Source organism: Chiloscyllium plagiosum, unplaced genomic scaffold (genome assembly GCF_037043375.1).
Source record: "Chiloscyllium plagiosum isolate Xiang-an unplaced genomic scaffold, Cpla_swu_hap1 HiC_scaffold_39, whole genome shotgun sequence".
NCBI classification, from domain to species: Eukaryota; Metazoa; Chordata; class Chondrichthyes; order Orectolobiformes; family Hemiscylliidae; genus Chiloscyllium; species Chiloscyllium plagiosum.
Genome location: NW_028270177.1, coordinates 36482113 through 36501450, shown reverse-complemented (window position 1 = coordinate 36501450; position 19338 = coordinate 36482113). Strand labels below are relative to the sequence as shown.

The following is a 19338-nucleotide window of genomic DNA, read 5'->3' as shown; positions in this document are numbered from 1 at the left end:
TGATTGATGAGGGAAAAGCGATTAATGCTGTCTACAAGGACTTCAGTAAATCCTTTGGCAAGGTCCCTCATGGCAGACTAGTACAAAAGGTGAAGTCAGGGGGAGCTGGCAAGGTGGATACAGAACTGGCGTAGTCACAGGAGACAGAAGGTGCGGTGGAAAGATGCTTTTCGGAATGGAGGGCTGTGATCAGTGCTGGGACCTCTGTTGTTCATGATCTACATAAATGATGTCACGGAAAATATGGCTGCTCTGATGAGTAGGTTTGCAGATGATATAAAGATTGGTGGAGTTGTGGATCGTGACAGGAGGATTGTCAGAGGATGCAGCAAGATATAAATCAGTTTGAAGCATATGCAGAAAAATGGCAAATGGAGTTCAATCTGGACAAATGTGAGGTGATGCATTTCGGAAGGTCAAGTACAGGTGGAAATTATACAGCCAATAGCTGAACCTTTAGGAGTATTGAAATGCAGAGGGATCTGGGTGTGCAGGTCCACAGATCACTGAAGATGGCAGCAGGTAGATAAGGCAGTAAAAAAGGCCTATGTCAAGCTTACCTTCACTGGAAGGGGCATTGAGTATAAGGATAAGCAAGTTACGCTGCAGCTTAATAGAACTTTAGTTAGACCACATTTGGAATATTGTGTACAGTTCTGGTCACCACACCACAAGGAGGATGTGGATGCTTCGGCGAGGGTACAGAAAAGGTTTACCAGGATGTTGCCTGGTCTGGGGGATTTTAGCTCTGAAGAAAGGTTGGATAGACTGGGTTCATTTTCACCGGAACGCAGGAAGTTGAGGGGCGGCCTGATCGAAGTTTATAGGATTGTGACTGGCATGGATAGAGTGGAAAGTATGAGACTAGGGGACACAGGTGCCAGGTGCGAGGGGAGAAGTTTAAAAGCAATGTGTGAGGCAAAATGTTTCAAACAAAGGATGGTGAGTGTCTGGAACATACTGCCAGAGGAGGTGGTGGAAGCAGACACAACAGCAGCATTCAAGAATCATCTGGATGAATACCTGAATAGGAAGGGAATAGAGGGACATGGATCCTGTAAGTGAAGCCAGTTTTAGAGTGGAAGGACAAAATGTGGGCTGGTAGACCGGAAGGGCCAGATCCTGTGCTGTACTGTTCTCTGTAATAAGGCAGGGCAAGTGACTGAAGTGATAGAGGGGGAGCAGTTTGAGACCAGTGATCAGAATTCTGTTAGGTTTAAAATGGTTATGAAAAAGGATAGGCCTTGCGTAGAAATTAAAGATCTAAATTGGAATAAGGCCAATTCTGACAATGTGAGACAGGAACGTTCAAAAGTTGTTTGGAGTACACTTTTCAGAGGTAAAGGGACAATTGGCAAGTAGGAAGCTTTCACAAAGTGAGATCATGAGAATTCAGAGGTAGTATGTTGCTGTTAGAGTGAAGGGTAAGCAGGCAGGAGCAGGGAACGATGGATGAATACGGATATTGAGGCTCTGCTCAAGAATAGGAAGGAGGCATGAGTCAGGTTTAGAAATCTGGGATCAAAAGAGAATCTCTTGAAGAGTATAACGGGAGTAGGGGCATTCTTTATGAGGGAAATCAGGAGGGCAAAAGGATGATATATGAGATAAACTTGGCAGATAAGATTAAGAATAATCCAAAAACATTCTACAAGCATATGAAGGGCAAAGGAACAACTCAGGAGTGAATATGGCTCTTTAAACGAGATAATCTATATGTGGAACTACAGGAAATGAGAGATATTAAATGAATATTTTGCTTTAGTTTTTACTGTGCAAAAAGACACAGAAGCCAGGGAATTTGGGGAAATGAGTAGTGATGTCTTGAAAATAGTCCACATCTCAGCAGAGAAGGTGCTGGATATCTTAAAAAGCATAAAGGTAGATAAATCTCTGGAACCTGATGACGTGTATCCGAGCACATTGTGGAAAAGTAGGGAAGGGATTGGAATGCCCCTAGCAGAGGCAAAGGCTAGTCAGCATGGCTCTGTGCTTGGCAAAGAGTGTCTTGCACACTTGATTGAGATTTTTTGAGGAGATGACCAAGATAAGTAAGGACAGAGTGTAGACACGGACTTTAGAAATGCCTTTGACCAGGTTCTACGTGGTAGATTGGTTAGTAACGTTAGATCACATGGGATTCAGAGAGAAATTACTAACTGGATACAAATTGGCTTGACTGGAGGACTCAGGTGGAGGTGATGGAGAGTTGCTTTTCGGACTGGAGGCCTGCGACCAGTGGAGGCCTGCCATCAACATCTATCAAAGTTTCACCTGCACTTCCACCAATATCATTTATTGTATCCGTTGCTCCCGATGCGGTCTCCTCTATATTGGGGAGACTGGACGCCTCCTAGCAGAGCGCTTTAGGGAACATCTCCGGGACACCCGCACCAATCAACCACACCGCCCCATGGCCCAACATTTCAACTACCCCTCCCACTCTGCCGAGGACATGCAGGTCCTGGGCCTCCTTCACCGCCGCTCCCTCACCAACAGACGCATGGAGGAAGAACGCCTCATCTTCCGCCTCGGAACACTTCAACCCCAGGGCATCAATGTGGACTTCAACAGTTTCCTCATTTCCCCTCCCACCACCTTACCCCAGCTCCAACCTTCCAGCTCAGCACCATCCTCATGACCTGTCCTACCTGCCAATCTTCCTTCCCACCTATCCACTCCACCCTCCCCTCTGACCTATCACCTTCACCCCCACCTCCATCCACCTAGTGCACTCTCAGCTACCTTCTCCCCAGCCCCACCCCTCTCCAATTTATTTCTCCACCCCGGAGCTCCCAGCCTCATTCCTGATGAAGGGCTTTTGCCCGAAATGTCGATTTTCCTGCTCCTCGGATGCTGCCTGACCTGCTGTGCTTTTCCAGCACCACTCTGATCTAGACTCTGATCTCCAGCATCTGTAGTCCTCACTTTCGCCTGTCTCCCTCTTGTGTCAGCACAGAGCAGTTCACCTTTGTTTCAGGTTCAGCGTCAGCCCCGGGCTCCATTCCCATGTCTGAGAGGATAGGCTTCTCAGGCTGACTGCTCACAGATAGAAATGAAACAGGTCTTTTGGACTAGAACTTTTTGTTCAACTAAATATAATATATACCTTGCAGAAAGTGATCCCTGTACAACCTGGTTACAGGAACCCCTTCACAAAATGGCTCATCACATGAGCTGTCATCATAATTCCTGATGTCGTTAGTAATCAGTAATCTGCTCCTGTATACTACAGCTTGTTATTTTTGGGCTTGTTCAACTACCGCAATTTCTAACTGTAGTGTTAATGTAAGACACAATATAAATCAACACGTTAGAGCGGCATGTAGCAAGACTTGTTATGGTGTTGTCATGGTGTTTCTAAACTGCATATAGGAGGAGAAAGTGAGGACTGCAGATGCTGGAGATCAGAGGTGACAGAGTGGTGCTGGAAAAGCACAGCAGGTCAGGCAGCATTCAAGGAACAGGAGAATCAACGTTTCGGGCATAAGCCCTTCTTCCTGAAGAAGGGCTTATGCCCAAAACGTCGATTCTCCTGTTCCTTGGATGCTGCCTGACCTGCTACGCTAAGCTGCATATTAGATTCTAGTCTAGGTCAGCCTAATGAGGACAGATGCTGTGCATGAAGAATTTCTGGAATGTGTTCTAGAGTTTTCCAGAGTAACTTGTTGAGGAATAACTAGGCATAGTCTATTTTAGATCAAGTTGCATGTAATAGCAAAGGACGAATTAGTAATCCTGTTATAAAAGAACCTTCAGGGAATAGTGACCATAGTATAATTGGATTTTCCGTTAAGTCACAAAAGATATTATTCAATCTGAAACTACGATCTTCAATCTAAATGAGGGTCATTTTGAAGAAGTGAGAGGAAACTGGCTCTGATGGACTGGTAAGGTAATCGTTCACAATATTAGCTTTTCACTTAAAAAATGTCACTTTAGGCAAAAAAAAGAAATCCAACTCGAAATGTGGGACAGCTCTAACTAACAAGGAAATTGAAAGATAGTCTTAGAGGTTTACAGCATGGGAACAGGCTCTTGGTCCGACGAGGAGAAAGTGAGGACAGCAGATGCTGGTGATCAGAGGTGAGAGAGTGGCGCTGGAAAAGCACAGCAGGTCAGGCAGCATCTGAGGAGCAGGAGAATTGATGTTTCGGGCATAAACTCTCAATCCTGACCCAGGGCTTATGCCCAAAACGCTGACTCTCTTGCTCCTTGCACGCTGCCTGACCGGCTGTGCTTTTCCAGCACCACACTCTTCGACTCCTGGCCCAACTTGTTCATGCTGTCCAGTTTTCACAATTAATCTAAACCCATTTGTCTGTGTTTGATCCATACCCCTCCATACCTATCCCATCCTGTCTAAGTGTTACTAAATGTTACCATCCTGTAGCTGTCTGAATGTTACTTAAGTGATCAAATTGTACTTGCTTCGAGCACTACTTTGGGCAGCCTGTTCCAGACAGTCCCCACCCTCTGTGTGAAAACCTGTCCCCTCTGGACCCTTTCGTATCCCTCCCCTCTCATCTTAAACCTATGCCCTCTAGTTTTAGACTCCCCGACCCTGCAGAAAAGCAATTAGTTAACCACATTACCAAAGCCTCCCATGTTTTTACAGACCTCTATAAAGTCACCCCCTCAGTCTCCTATGCTCCAGGGAAAAAGATCCCAGTCTATCAAGCCTCTCCTTATAACTCAAACCTTCCAGTCTAGGTAGCATTCTAGGAAATCGTTTCTGCACCCTCAATAGTTTAATAATATCCTTTCTGTAGTAGGGTGACCAAAACTGCATGCGGTATTCTAAGAGCTACTTCAAAGGATAATGCTTATAAAGTTACCAACTAAGTTGAAAACCTGAGGACTGGGAACATTTTTGCATTCAGCACAGGAGGATAAAGAAATAAAAGAACAGAATATGAATGTAAGATAGCAAGGAACATAAAAATTGATTGTAAAAGCTTCTATAGGCTTTGGATGTAGATTTGCTGGCTGAGCTGAAAGGTTCATTTCCAGACTTTTCATTACCCTCCTAGGTAACATCTTCAGTGGACCTCATGCGAAACAATGCTGAAAATTCCTGCTTTCTATTTAAATGTTTGGGTTTCTTTGGGTTGGTGATGTCATTTCCTGTGGTGAAGTCACTTCCTGTTCCTTTTCTCAGAGGGTGGTAGGTGGGGTCTAACCCGATGTAACACAGCATTGCTTCGCATGAGGTCCACTGAAGATGTTACCTAGTAGGGTGATGAAATGTCTGGAAATGAACCTTCCAGCTCAGCCAGCAAATCTACATCCAAAACCTCAACCTGAGCTACAAATCTTCTCAAAACTCGCTAAACTTCTATAGGCATTTAAAATGGAAAGGATTAACAAAAACAAATGTAGGTCCCTTACAACAGAAGCTGGAAAACTGGCAGTGAATCTAAAGAAGTATTTTGCATCTATCTTCATAGAGGAAGACACAGGAAATCTCCCTAAAATAATAAAAATCCAAGGGTCTGTTGAGAGCGTGGAACTAAAAGAAATTGGTATTAATAAAAAGTAGTATCAGAGAAATCCATGGGACTGAAAGTTGTCAAATTCCTGGGATCCAAAGACCTTCATCAGAAAGGACCATACATTTTTCTTTTTGGACTATAAACTGGAATTGATGTCAGGCACTGCTATTTATCTGAAATACCGGGAAAAGTTTGCAATTTAGAAAAATCAAGTGATGTACATTTTTACCTGTGTAAGACAACGTTACTTTTTGAAGCAGTGAGGGGGATATTTTGAGGAAGTGATATGGAAACGCTCTCTCCATTAAAGGAAAGTCTGCCTAGTGACAGCCTCCCAATAGGTTCAGCTACAACTAGATACAGAATAGTAAGTGTAGGACAGCCACTGACAATCAGAGCCTGCAACCTGAACATCTCCCTCTCCTTCTCTATGTGGGGAAAAAAAAACATGAAAAGCAGAAAAGCTTAAAAAGGAAAGAATCCTAACAGACTTAAGTCCAACGCATCAACTTCTGAAGTGAAGAACACGCATCATTTTCCAGACCACTGGGGCAGCAGTAATTCAGAAGGCAAACTGTACGTTAAAGTTTATCACAAGAGGATTTCAGGGCAACAGCAAATAAAAAAAAGTCTTGCTTCAAATGGAACACTGGTGAGATCACACCTGGAATACTGTGTGCGGTTCCGGTCCCCTTGGCCAAGGAAAGATAGACTTATCTTCGACAAGTGCAGTGGAGGTTCCCGAGACCGATTCCTAGTGACACTGTGCTATGAGGAGAGACTGATAGACCGAGTCTGTAATCTCTGAAGCTCAACAGAACAAGACACAATCTCACAGAAACTTACAAAACCCTTCAAAGGGATGGACAGAGTCGATGCAGCAAGGAGACATCCCCTGGTTGGATTGGGTTGAACCAGGAGAGACCAGAATAAAAGAATAAATTTAGGACTGTAATGAGGAAGAATGTCTTCACTTAGAGGGTGGTGAAATCTTTAATTAGAATTAGAATCCCTACAGTGTGGAACCAGGCCCTTCGGCCCAACAAGTCCACACTGCCCCTCTGTGTATCCCACCCAGACCCATTACCCTATTCCCTAACTAACACACCTCAACCTAGTTACAAATCACACAACACCAGGTCCAACAGGTTTAGTGGAAGTACACTAGCTTTCGGAACGCTGCTCCTTCAGGAGACAACCACCTGAAGAAGGAGCGTCACTCCGAAAGCTAGTGTGCTTCCAATTAAACCTGTTGGACTATAACCTGGTGTTGTGTGATTTTTAACTTTGTACTCCCCAGTCCAACACCGGCATCTCCGAATCATGACACCTAACCTCCACATCGCACGTTTTTGGACTGTAGGAGGAAACCAGAGCACCCGGAGGAAACCCACGCAGACACGGGGAAAATGTGCAAACTCTACACAGACAGTCACCGGAGGTTGGAATTGAACCTGGGTCTCTGGCGCTGTGAAGCTGACGTGCTAACCACTGAGCCACCGCTCTTTTCTAGTTTTTCCTCCTGCCTCCCATGTCCTTAACAAGTTAGTGTAAACCATCCACAAAAACACTAGCAACATCCCTTCACACACAAAAAAAATGAATTATGAAGGGGTTCCAGTTTTCTGGGAGACATTGCTGGAATCTTGCTTTAGCTATTTCCTAACAGTGAGCACGGAGATGGTGAGGAAAGGGGTGGGGGAAGTCACTCTATAGACAGGTTATCATTCACATTGCAATTGTCAAAGGGTTAAACCCCCTCCCCCAGGTCAGTCTCAACTGCTGAGAACATAAAGCACCAAGTTCCAAGGCTTACCGTCATGCTCATACTGTTCACCTTGTCTAACAGAGCAATGATTAAACTGTAGAGGTTGCCCAAGTACAGCACCAACACTCTGTATCAGAGACAAAAGACACAGTTAACAACTCAAAAAGTTAAAGTAACACCACAGGTCAGAGTGAAATCATTTCAGAAAATGTAAGCTCTATTGTCCAGCAAGCATTAATTTAAATACTGGAAAAAGCTGTAGGTGTTTGGGCGGCACGGTGGCACAGTGGTTAGCACTGCTGCCTCATGGCGCCAGAGACCCGGGTTCAATTCCTGCCTCAGGCAACTGTCTGTGTGAAGTTTGCACATTCTCCCCGTGTCTGCGTGGGTTTCCTCTGGGTGCTCCGGTTTCCTCCCACAGTCCAAAAAATGTGCAGGTTGGGTGAATTGGCCACGCTAAATTGCCCGTAGTGTTAGGTGCATTAGTCAGAGAGAAATGGTCTGGGTGGGTTACTCTTCAGAGGGTCGGTGTGGACTTGTTGGGCCGAAGGGCCTATTTCCACACTGTAAGTAATCTAAGTGTTACAGGAAAGTTAAAAACAATCCTTAAAAGGATAAAAAAGTATACTTTGGCATCGAATATCAGATGGTTTTATGATGGTTATATCGATAGTTCTATGATTCTATGGTTTGAGGTATGTTAAGACTGCCCCATTAACTAGAACACACCCAACACCTGGAATCTCCAATAGGTCTACATAACTCGAGCCTCTTTAAAAAAATACCAAATGATCACGATGCAGTGAGTTGGAAATGAACCAAATTCCTTAGCGTTTATGGTGAAAGGGGTCAAAATTGGAGATGCTCTGAGCCTCTGTCTGTAACGTTAAGGTGTGCTTTCAATGAATTCCAGCACCACCAATGAGCTGCAATTATAGAAAGAGAAACCTGGGTGGGGTAATGCCACTACCTCTGGGCTAGGAGACCTGCTCCAGGTGTGTGCCATAACAGACAGAGGAGAAAATATCTCCAACTACTGGGTTTAACAAAGGCAGAAACAAAGAAAAGGGCCTTCTTGTGGAGCAGTGGTAATGTCCCAACCTCAGACTGAGAGGTCCAGGTTCAAGTCCCACCTGCTCCAGAGGTGTGTAATAACATCTCTGAATGGGTTGATTAGGAAACAAAAAAGTCCACTAAAACTCATAAATGACACATACTGATCCGACACACTTAATATACCTCAAAATAGAGGGCTAGAATATTCATTTTTGAAGTATATACGGTTTTGTTTCCCTCTGGGATGGGTCAGCCCATACTTTTGTTTCACCAGCACCACTCGTTACTGGATAGCTCAGACTTTCTCTGCAGGGTTTGCAACAATCTTCTTCCTGAAGAAGGGCTTATGCCCGAAACGTTGATTCTCCTGTTCCCTGGATGCTGCCTGACCTGCTGCGCTTTTCCAGCAACACATTTTCAGCTCTGATCTCCAGCATCTGCAGTCCTCACTTTCTCCTCCATGGGGTAGGGACTTTCTTGTTTATTCATTCACAGGACGAAGGTGTCACTGGCTGGGCCAGGATTTATTACCCATCCCTAAAGGCCTGAGAGTCAGCCAAACATTGCGGTGGGTCTGGAGTCACGTGTAGCTCCAACCAGGGAATGGCAGTTTCCTTCCCTCGAGGACCTTAGTGAACCAGACGGCTTTTCTAATAATCAACAATGGATTCATGGTCATCATTAAACTCTTCATTCCAGATTTTTATTTAATTCAAATTCCACCATCGGCAGGATTTGAACCTGAGTTCCCAGAATGTTACTTGTCTCTGGATTAGCAGTCCATTGACAATACCACTAGGCCATTGCCTCCCCTCGTGTCACAAGAGGGCCCTTCCATCTCCTCTGTGACCAGGGCAGTTTACAGCAGCCATGAGTGATCTCCCCACTCTCGACTCAGAGTGGGGGTTGTGTATAGGCAACTGAATGAGTGCCAGTGAGTGACTGATTGGTGAATTGCTGAACCCCAACAGTGTGGAAACCGACTCCACGAAGAGTAAACACCCAGACCCATTCCCCTCCCCTATTACCCTACATTTACCCCTTACTAATGCATCTAACCTACACATCCTTGGTCACTACGGGCAAGTTAGCATGGTCAATCCACCTGACCTGCACATCTTTGGACTGTGGGAGGAAACCGGAGCACCCAGAGGAAACCCAGGCAGAGAATGTGCAAACTCTACACAGACACTCGCCCAAGGCTGGAATCGAACCAGGTGCCTGGTGTAGTGAGGCAGCAGCGTTAACCGCTGAGCCACCGGGCTGCCCGGGAGGGCATCACTCTGGGTAGGAGAGGGGTGTCCTACCTGGCGAGCTGGAAACGCAGGGTGGTCCTGGGGTGCAACATCTCCAGCTGAGCCACGAGTTCGAACACCGAGGGAGCGATCATGGTGATGAGGGAAACAACAACGCTCACCTAAACAGAAGCAAGGCAGCGTATCAGTGCATTGATGTGATAACCACTGTCCATGTGGAACAGCCTGAAGGACAAGGGCTCTACCTCATTCTTTTCCCACAGCGACAACTCAGCTTTAGTGCGCTCCAACTCCTGGGAACGATCGACAACAAAATAAATGATGTAAATACTGCCGGCGAGAGAGAGGAGCACCAGGATGTTGGCAAGGATCCTTAAGCTTATTATCACCGGCCTACCGAAAAAAGATGGAACATATTACCGTGTGATAAACCAGAACAAACCCCCTCAAAGAAAATAGCCGAGAACCTAACGTTTTCTTACTTTAAAGGGAAATGCCAGGTGTCGTGTTCCAGATGCAATTCAATTGGTCAAACCACCAGGTCACAGAGTCATAGAGTCACAGAGTCACAGAGTCACAGAGTCATAGAGATGTACAGCATGGAAACAGACCCTTCGGTCCAACCTGTCCATGCCGACCAGATATCCCAACCCCATCTAGTCCCACCTACCAGCACCCAGCCCATATTCCTCCAAACCCTTCCTATTCAAATACCCATCCAAATGCCTCTTAAATGTTGCAATTGTACCAGCCTCCACCACTTCCTCTGGCAGCTCATTTCATACCCATACCACCCTCTGTGTGAAAACGTTGCCCCATAGGTGTCTTTTATATCTTTCCCCTCGCACCCTAAACCTATGCCCTCTAGTTCTGGACTCCCTGACCCCAGGTAAAAGACTTTGTCTATTTATCCTATCCATGCTCCTCATAATTTTGTAAACCTCTATAAGGTCACCCCTCAGCCTCCGACGCTCCAGAGAAAACAGCCCCAGCCTGTTCAGCCTCTCCCTGTAGCTCAAATCCTCCAACCCTGGCAACATCCTTGTAAATCTTTTCTGAATCCTTTCAAGTTTCACAACATCTTTCCGATAGGAAGGAGACCAGAACTGCACACAATATTCCAACTGTGGCCTAACCAATGTCCTGTACAGCCCCAACATGACCTCCCAACTCCTGTACTCAATACTCTGACCAATAAAGGATAGCATACCAAACGCCTTCTTCACTATCCTGTCTACCTGCGACTCCACTTTCAAGGAGCTATGAACCTGCACTCCAAGGTCTCTTTGTTCAGCAACACTCCCTAGGACCTTACCATTAAGTGTATGTCCTGCTAAGATTTGCTTTCCCAAAATACAGAGCCTCGCGTTTATCTGAATTAAACTCCATCTGCCACTTCTCAGCCCAGTGGCCCATCTGGTCCAGATCCTGTTGTAATCTGAGGTAACCTTCTTTGCTGTCCACTACACCTCCAATTTTGGTGTCATCTGCAAACTTACTAACTGTACCTCTTATGCTCACATCCAAATCATTTATGTAAATGACAAAACGTAGAGGGCCCAGCACCAATCCTTGTGGCACTCCACTGGTCACAGGCCTCCAGTCTGAAAAACAACCCTCCACCACCACCCTTTGTCTTTAAGCAAAATACATTTTATTCGTACACTATAGTTCAAATACAACAAAAGAAAGAAGAAATTGGAACAACTTAATTCAACTGGAAAACATAACAGAAAAATACATTATTTAATGAGTTTTGAAAAGATTTGTAGCTCAGGTTGAGGTTCTGGATGTAGTTTGCTCACTGAGCCGAAAGGTTCGTTTTTAGACGTTTCGTCACCGTACTAGGTAACATCATCCGTGAACCTCCGAATGAAGCACTGGTGGTATGGTCTGTTTTTTTATTTAGGTATTTGGGTTTCCTTGGGTTGGTATCGCAATTTCCTGTGGTATTGTTTGATTTAATTATTTAATTACGAAACAGTAACTGTTCCAATTAAGTAACATCCCATAAACACACCCTGAGCAAAGGCAAATTCAGTAAACTAGATTGTCTCACATGCAATTCTCTCGCCCAGGAGTTAAAAAAACAAGAGAAAACTCGAGAGAGAGAGAGAGAGAGAGAGAGAGAGACACAGAGAGAGAGAGAGAGAGAGAGAGAGAGAGACAGACAGAGAGAGAGAGAGAGAGAGAGACAGAGAGAGAGAGAAGCAGAGAGAGAGAGAAGCAGAGAGAGAGAGAAGCAGAGAGAGAGATACTGCAGCTTCCAAACCCAGCTTCAAGATCCCAGCAACTGCGACTGAAAAACTAAAACTAAGAATCCTGGTTCTGTGGTAGCTTGACCCCACCCTTTCAGGCTGTTTCTATTGATCCACCTTTAAAAAAAAACCCAAGGCAATTTACATTTTTGGATTCAAATGGACAGGTCGTCTCCTCACACTTAAAAACCTCTCTTCAAAAAAAAGGACAAAATACACCTCTTTAAGTTTTAGCATTGTCACAATGGGCTGGTGCAAACTTGATGGGCCGAAAGGCCTTATCTGTGTTGCATGCTGTTACTTTTCATTGAGGTAAAGCACAGTGTGATTGATCGTGCTGGATTTTTCATGTTCTCCTTCTGGCTAATACCTACAAGCTTCTGTCTTTTTTCTTCACTTGCTCCTCCAGAATCGCTTCCTTCAAAAGAAAAATGGACAAGATTGATTAACCTGTCAGCGACCAATGCAGACTCTTCAACAATGCAGACAAAACACACTTCGGATTAAAATACAAAGATTGTATGGTACAAGGGGTGGTGACAGTAAACAAGGAGTCTCAGTTACCAGAAAGCACAGACTGATGACAACAGCAGCTGAAAATGTCTTGCTGGAAAAGCGCAGGCAGCATCCAAGGAGCAGGAGAATCCTGAAGAAGGGCTCATGCCCGAAACGTCGATTCTCCTGCTCCCTGGATGCTGCCTGACCTGCTGCGCTTTTCCAGCAACACATTTCCAGCTCTGATCTCCAGCATCTGCAGACCTCACTTTCTCCTTGATGACAACAGCACAACAGTGAGAGGAGAGTTTCTTTTTAAGGCATTGCAAGTCATTCCAATCTGGACAACATTCCCCGAAAGGCAGATGGAAGCAGCTTCCAAAATAACTTTCAGAAAAAGGGACAAATCTTGGAAAAGGGAAGTTTCCCTAGGGCGGAGAAATGGGACTAACTGCTGAGCTCTTTCCCAAAACTGGCACAAGGGGGAATCTGGTGAATGGTATTTTTCTGACTCTATCCCATATTTCTGAGAGATGGGGATGGGTCATTAGCAGCCCCTTACCCGAATACTGTTGATCACTGCAGCTGTTTTACTCTCTGCAGCTTCTGGATTACCGATCAGATAGTCCCAGGCACAGAAGATCTTCCAGCAGAAGGTGTAATTCTCATCGGAAGCACTAGCCATGCTCAACCGCGAATTCTTCGCCATTCTGAAGAATGGAGCAAAATCAAGGAATTACTCTGCACTTTGACTGACAGACAGACAGACAGACAGACATGCACTGACACAGATAGACATAGACAGAACTAGAGGGCATAGGTTTAGGGTGAGAGGGAAAAGGTATAAAAGGGGCCTAAGGGGCAACTTTTTCACGCAGAGGGTGCTACGTGTATGGAATGAGCTGCCAGAGGATGTGGTGGGAGCTGGTACAATTACAGCATTTAAAAGGCATCTGGATGGGAATATGAATAGGAAGGGTTTAGAGGGATATGGGCCAAGTGTTGGCAAATGGGACTAGATTGGATTAGGATATCTGGTCAGCATGGATGAATTGGACCGAAGGGTCTGTTTCCGTGCTGTTCATCTCTATGACTCTATACATACAGACAGGCCCAGAGAAAAACAGGCATAAAGGCAGATGCACCTAGAAAGGTCCACACTTCCTGCATTCCCTGCCAATCGGTATTTCTTTCATGACCTTCATAAGGCATTTTCATTCCTTTTTCCATAAAAATTATGACAATGTGTATCTTGTTAAAAGCAATGACTTGAATGAAATAAATATGATGAAAAGCAGAAGACACAACTTGTATGAATCCTGAATAGGACCTCCATTTTAATCCTCCTCCCCACTAATCCCACCCTAATTCGCCTGCACAAAATGTAAATTTTAAAATTTAAAATTTCAGTTTAAAATCAAATAATAATAAAAAGATCAGGCCGTTGACCAAAGGGCAGGTGGGATTTGAAGCAATATTAAAAGGGCCTGAGCTGACAGTGTTGCAGTTGTCATGGTTACACAGTTACCCACTGCAAGGTCTGTCAATGATCAAAACAGGAGATCTGAGGCACAGGGACCTGACTTGTGATGGCAGCCATTAAAGGTCACTGCCAGTGCTGCTGAACTGACACCACCTGGTCCGGCCTCAATCAGCCTGGCCAGGCCTGGCACAGTGCAACACGGCACATTCCGGCCCAGCCTGTGTACTGCTGACAACCCACTAGCTCCATTTTTGAGTAAGAGCTGGTGTCGCTGACTAATGCTCCTGTTTCCTCGCTGTCTGCTTCAACCCCCTCCATTCCGCCCCCTCACCGCCCATGCTGCCAATCCAGTCCCTACGGGGGTTGGTGGGAGAGGGAGGGACCGGGCTTGTACTGGAGGGTCCTGGTGATGACCTTGGTACAACTCACATCCCCCAAACGCCCTTCGATTCCGAGTTAGCAAGGCAAGCGGAAAGTGAAGGAAAGATTGTGAAATGAACAGAGAATCCATGGGAGAACTCAGACACTACACGTGTACGTGAATATGCAGATACAATAATTACTTTCGTAGGAGAATGATGAAGCTATAGGCAAACACAGCCATTCCCACCATGAAGTAGGCCAGTGGTAAACGGTAGCCTGCCCTCCCAATCTTCCTCTCGTTGCCGTAGTAACCGTAGAACATGACGGAATATTGGAGGTAGCCCTGAGTGATGGACAGAAATGAGAGTCAGAGAAATGACAGCACGGTCTAATTGAAAGTTTGAGCAAATCACGAGGGTGCAATATTGGTAAAGTAATAAAAGAGATGGAGAAGCTTGCCCCGAGTGACCAGATGGTGTCCAGATCCTGAGCTGATGCGACGTGTCCTGCAGGAATGGTTTTGCTGGGAACGCTTCCAAATGGGGCACCTGCTAAAAGCTTGTAAAAGGAAACACAAAGCAGATGCAATCTCATTAGTGACTCCACTGAACTGATGTCAGCACATATCGGAGTGATTGAAAGGGAATCGGATCTGTTAATTTTTCCAAGTTGATAACAGCCCACGCAACATCGTAAAATGTTACATTAGAAAATTCTTTGAAGGATCTGCCTCCTTTTTAATATTCGAGGAGACATTCAGTCCATTATAAACTCACTCCAATTATGAGATGTGCAAGTATGGAATGGGTATCCCTTATGGTTCAATTTACTGAAAGTGGGTAGTGTGGGAAAGGCAGCGTATGGTGTGCTCGCCTTCATTGCTCAGGGAACGGAGTACAAGAGCTGAAAATGTGTTGCTGGAAAAGCGCAGCAGGTCAGGCAGCATCCAAGGAGCAGGAGAATCGATGTTTCGGGCATAAGCCCTTCTTCAGGAATAAATATGATGAAAAGCAGAAGACACAACTTGTATGAATCCTGAATAGGACCTCCATTTTAATCCTCCTCCCCACTAATCCCACCCTAATTCGCCTGCACAAAATGTAAATGTTTCCTGAAGAAGGGTTTATGCCCGAAACGTCGATTCTCCTGTTCCTTGGATGCTGCCTGACCTGCTGCGCTTTTCCAGCAACACATTTTCAGCTCTGATCTCCAGCATCTGCAGCCCTCACTTTCTCCCCGAACTGAGTACAAGAGTTAGGATGTCATTTTGCAGCTTTATAAGACTTTGGTTAGGCCATAGTATTGTGGTCGCCACATTACAGGAAAGACGTGGAGGCTTTGGAGAGGGTGCAGAAGAGGTTTACCAGGATGCTGCCTGGATTAGAGGATCTGAACCATAAGGAGAGATTCTGGTTGTTTCCTCTGGAGCAGCGGAGACTAAGGGGAAACTTGATAGAAGTCTATAAAATGATGAGCTACATCGATAAGTTGACGGTCAGGATTTCTTCCCCCAAAGATGGATTATCTAAAAGTAAGGGCCATGCAGTTAAAGGCGAGAGGGAGACGTTCAGAGGAGAGGTGAGGGGCAAGTCTTTTTACACAGGGTGGAGTCTGGAATGCGCTGCCGGGGTGGTGGTGGGGGTTGATATTAAAGGGGCATTTAAAGGGAATTTTAGATAAGCACATGAATATGCAAGGAATGGAGGGATAAGGACCAAGAGCAGGCAGAAGGGATTAGTCTAATTTGGCGTCATGTCAGCACAACATAGTGGGCCGAAGGGCCCATTTTGCTGTATTATTGTATGTTGTATGTTCTTACCAAAAACAACTCATACTATTGGGATCTGGGAGCTCGTCATTGAGTGTGTACAAGATTGAGAGCAATACATTCCAAATGGGTGGCACGATGGCTCAGTGGTTGGCACTGCTGCATCACAGCAGCAGGGAACTGAGCTCGATTCCATCTTTGGGTGACTCTGTGGAGTTTGCCCATTTCCCCTTATCTGCGTGGGTTTCCTCCCACAGTCCAAAGATGTGCAGGTCAGGTGGGTTATCCATGCTAAATGCAAGGTTACAGAGATAGGATGGGGTGGAGGGGTGGGATGCTCGTCAGAGGGTCAGTGTGAACCTAATGGGCTGAATGGCCTGCTTCCATACTATAAGGATTCTATGATTCTACATGTGAAAAATATGAAAGGGTGCAGGGATAACACAGAAAGTTGGTGCTGAATAAAAGACCAGCCAAAATCTGATTGAATGGCAGATTGGGACTGAAGGGCTGAATGGCCTATTCCTGCTCCCATTTGTCCCTGCTCTTATCCTCAACTTGACTTTACAGAATGCCTTTTAACATAGCAAGTATTTGCCAGAGGGAAGGGGGAACAAAGAGCGGGGCCTCTGCAGGAGAGCCCAGAGAGGGGACTGAAGAGATGTCTTTTGAAGATGGGCACTGCGATAATGAGGAGTTCACGCAGAGACTGGACGTTGTCACGACAACACCAAGATGTTGAGGGATAACCTTACCAAGGTTTATAAAATTATGAGGGGTATAGGTAAGGTGAATGGCAGGTGTCTTTTCCCTAGGGTGGGAGATTTCAAGACTAGGGGGTCTTGACAGAGAACAGCCAGGGAATTCCTAGAGGCATGGCATTCATCCACAGATTCAATCAATAAGCACAACGACCTGGACCCAATATACCGGCCACTACAACGGACAGCTGGAACTGACAACCGGAAGCGGCAGATTCAAACCACTATAAATGCCGGAGGAACGATCACAGAAGCGCTTCACAGGAGGGTCCCAAGCACTGAGGATGTCACCTAGACAGGGGACGAAACGTCTGCAACACAAATTCCCAGCTCGGCGAACAGAACCACAACAACCAGCACCCGAGCTACAAATATTCTCACAAACTTTGAACAAGGGGGTTTATTTTTAACGTAAGAGAAGAAAGATTTTAAAGACACGAGGGGCAATATATTTGTGGAATGAACTTCCAGAGGAAGAGGTGGATGTGGGTAGAGTTATAATGTTTCAAAGACATTTGGATAAGTACATGAATAGGAAATGTTTGGAGGGATATGGGGGACAGAGTGCGACGTTACCTCAGTCTTATGGAATAGCTATATAACAGCTTCTGGATTAGTGGTGCTGGAAGAGCACAGCAGTTCAGGCAGCATCCAAGGAGCAGTAAAATCGACATTTCGGGCAAAAGCCCTTCATCAGGAATAAAGGCCTGAAGCTCTTCAACCATGTCCTGAAACAAACTCACTACTCTATGCTACTTTCTCCCCACCCCCACCCTCCTCTAGCTTATCTCTCCACGCTTCAGGCTCACTGCCTTTATTCCTGATGAAGGGCTTTTGCCCGAAACGTCGATTTTGAAGCTCCTTGGATGCTGCCTGAACTGCTGTGCTCTTCCAGCACCACTAATCCAGAATCTGGTTTCCAGCATCTGCAGTCATTGTTTTTACCTAGCTATATAACAGCTCCTACCAAAGATGAAAACGCCTCCGTTACAAACAATGCACAGTTGTGAACAACAGTGAGATCAGGAATTACACATGGGTGATCAGCCTGGAGTATGGGACAAGAGGCAGAGGAGTTTAAACAAATCAACTGCAAACGCAATGCAGGTGCTACCTACCTCGGGTAAAATAACAAACGCACCAGTCATTATTGTCAGCACGATGTTGATGCCAAACATCCATCTCAAAAAGATAAAATACGAGGCGACTCCAGAACCAAAGTGACCTAAAAATGACAAAATAGCTCATGAGTACCTACAACAGGAGAACGCTTTCACTACAGCAATGTCTACATTGAAAAGACAAAATATTGGAGAAATTAGATATTCGACCGTGGGCAGTACAGTGGTTAGCGCTGTTGCCTCACAGCCTGAGGGACCCGGGTTCGATCCCAGCCTCGGGCGACTCTCTGTGTGGAGTTTGCACATTCTCCCCGTGATTGCGTGGGTTTCCCCCGGGTGCAACGGTTCCCTCTCACTAATCCAAAAGTTGTGCAGGTCAGGTGGATTGGCCACGGGAAAAGCAGGCTTGGGGTGGGATACTCTTCAGTCGTGGACTGAATGGGTCCTTTCTGCATTGTGTGACCCTTCCAACCTGCTTCAGCATTCAACAAGACCACTTTCTGCCTCAATATGAAATTAATAGCCAGTGTTTGTGAATATGGATTGGAAAGTGTAGGATGCAACACTATTAGGGTGAAACACAGGAATCTGGTGCCAGCACAAGCTTTTCCACTTCAGGCAGAAGCAATGACAGGACGAATTACCAACACTGTATTGCTGATAAATGCACTTGACAATAAATCAAATTGAATCTTCCTCCGTCAATCTCCAAAACTATGCCTCCTCACCAACTTTAAAGTGAGACATTTATTTGCCAACATTACATTCCAACGCCATTATCTCTCATCAGTGTAAAGTACAGTCGCTGCAGCTCAAACTTGGCAAGCTCATTTCACCTCCAATGGTTTGAGTGGCAAAGACTTCTCTCACTGCCAGGTCAGAACCAGGACCCAAACGATATAACCCATGATCAAGTTCACCCTTATGTGTGTTGGGGTCCACACTCAGTTCAGTGTTGTTAGACAGCATTCAGTCAAATGAGCATGATGAGGGTGATTTTAGGTGAGAATGTACCCTTTTAATTCATTTAATTCACGCACAAATCATAAAAATGTAATGCATACGTGATCCTGTCTCTTTACTCCATGAACACCAGTTTTGAAAAGTGCAATGACTTGGAGTGTCACCATTATTCTAAGGTTTTGGGTTCATGTTTCAGTTGGTGCCAGAATAAGAGAGGGTCTGGACCTGCCCGAGCCCTGTCACTGGCAGGGGAGGGGGTGAATGTAACTGCCATCTAACAATGTACACATTGAGCAGCTTTTTGCACCAAATACTTACTTTCTATTTTCTTGATTCTCATTTCCCAGGGGATAAACAGCACGGTGATGTTACACACTAGTCGCCCAAATTTCTTCCACATCTGCAATTTTAAAAAATTGCCAGTGCATTACAATTCAGCAGCATCAAGCTATCAACCATACATTTGTACAAATCTGAAGCAGAGAGGAGTGCCAAACCGATGAGCAGAGTGTTAATCGAGTCAACCAAAATATTAGTAATAAGCCCACGCT

General features: G+C 45.4%; 1 protein-coding gene across 1 annotated transcript in view; it reads right to left on the bottom strand.

Annotated features, from left to right (window-relative positions):
• Positions 1-19338, bottom strand: part of tmc3 (transmembrane channel like 3) — a 93234-nt gene that overhangs the window by 55903 nt on the left and 17993 nt on the right. Inside the window, exons 4-12 of the mRNA XM_043677608.2 lie at positions 19106-19187; positions 17822-17928; positions 14634-14732; positions 14375-14517; positions 12891-13038; positions 12208-12251; positions 9821-9968; positions 9627-9736; positions 7312-7390 (exon numbers count right to left, since the gene is read on the bottom strand). Of these exons, the coding sequence (XP_043533543.2) occupies positions 7312-7390; positions 9627-9736; positions 9821-9968; positions 12208-12251; positions 12891-13038; positions 14375-14517; positions 14634-14732; positions 17822-17928; positions 19106-19187 (960 nt within the window). The remainder of the gene's footprint in view (positions 1-7311; positions 7391-9626; positions 9737-9820; positions 9969-12207; positions 12252-12890; positions 13039-14374; positions 14518-14633; positions 14733-17821; positions 17929-19105; positions 19188-19338) is intronic.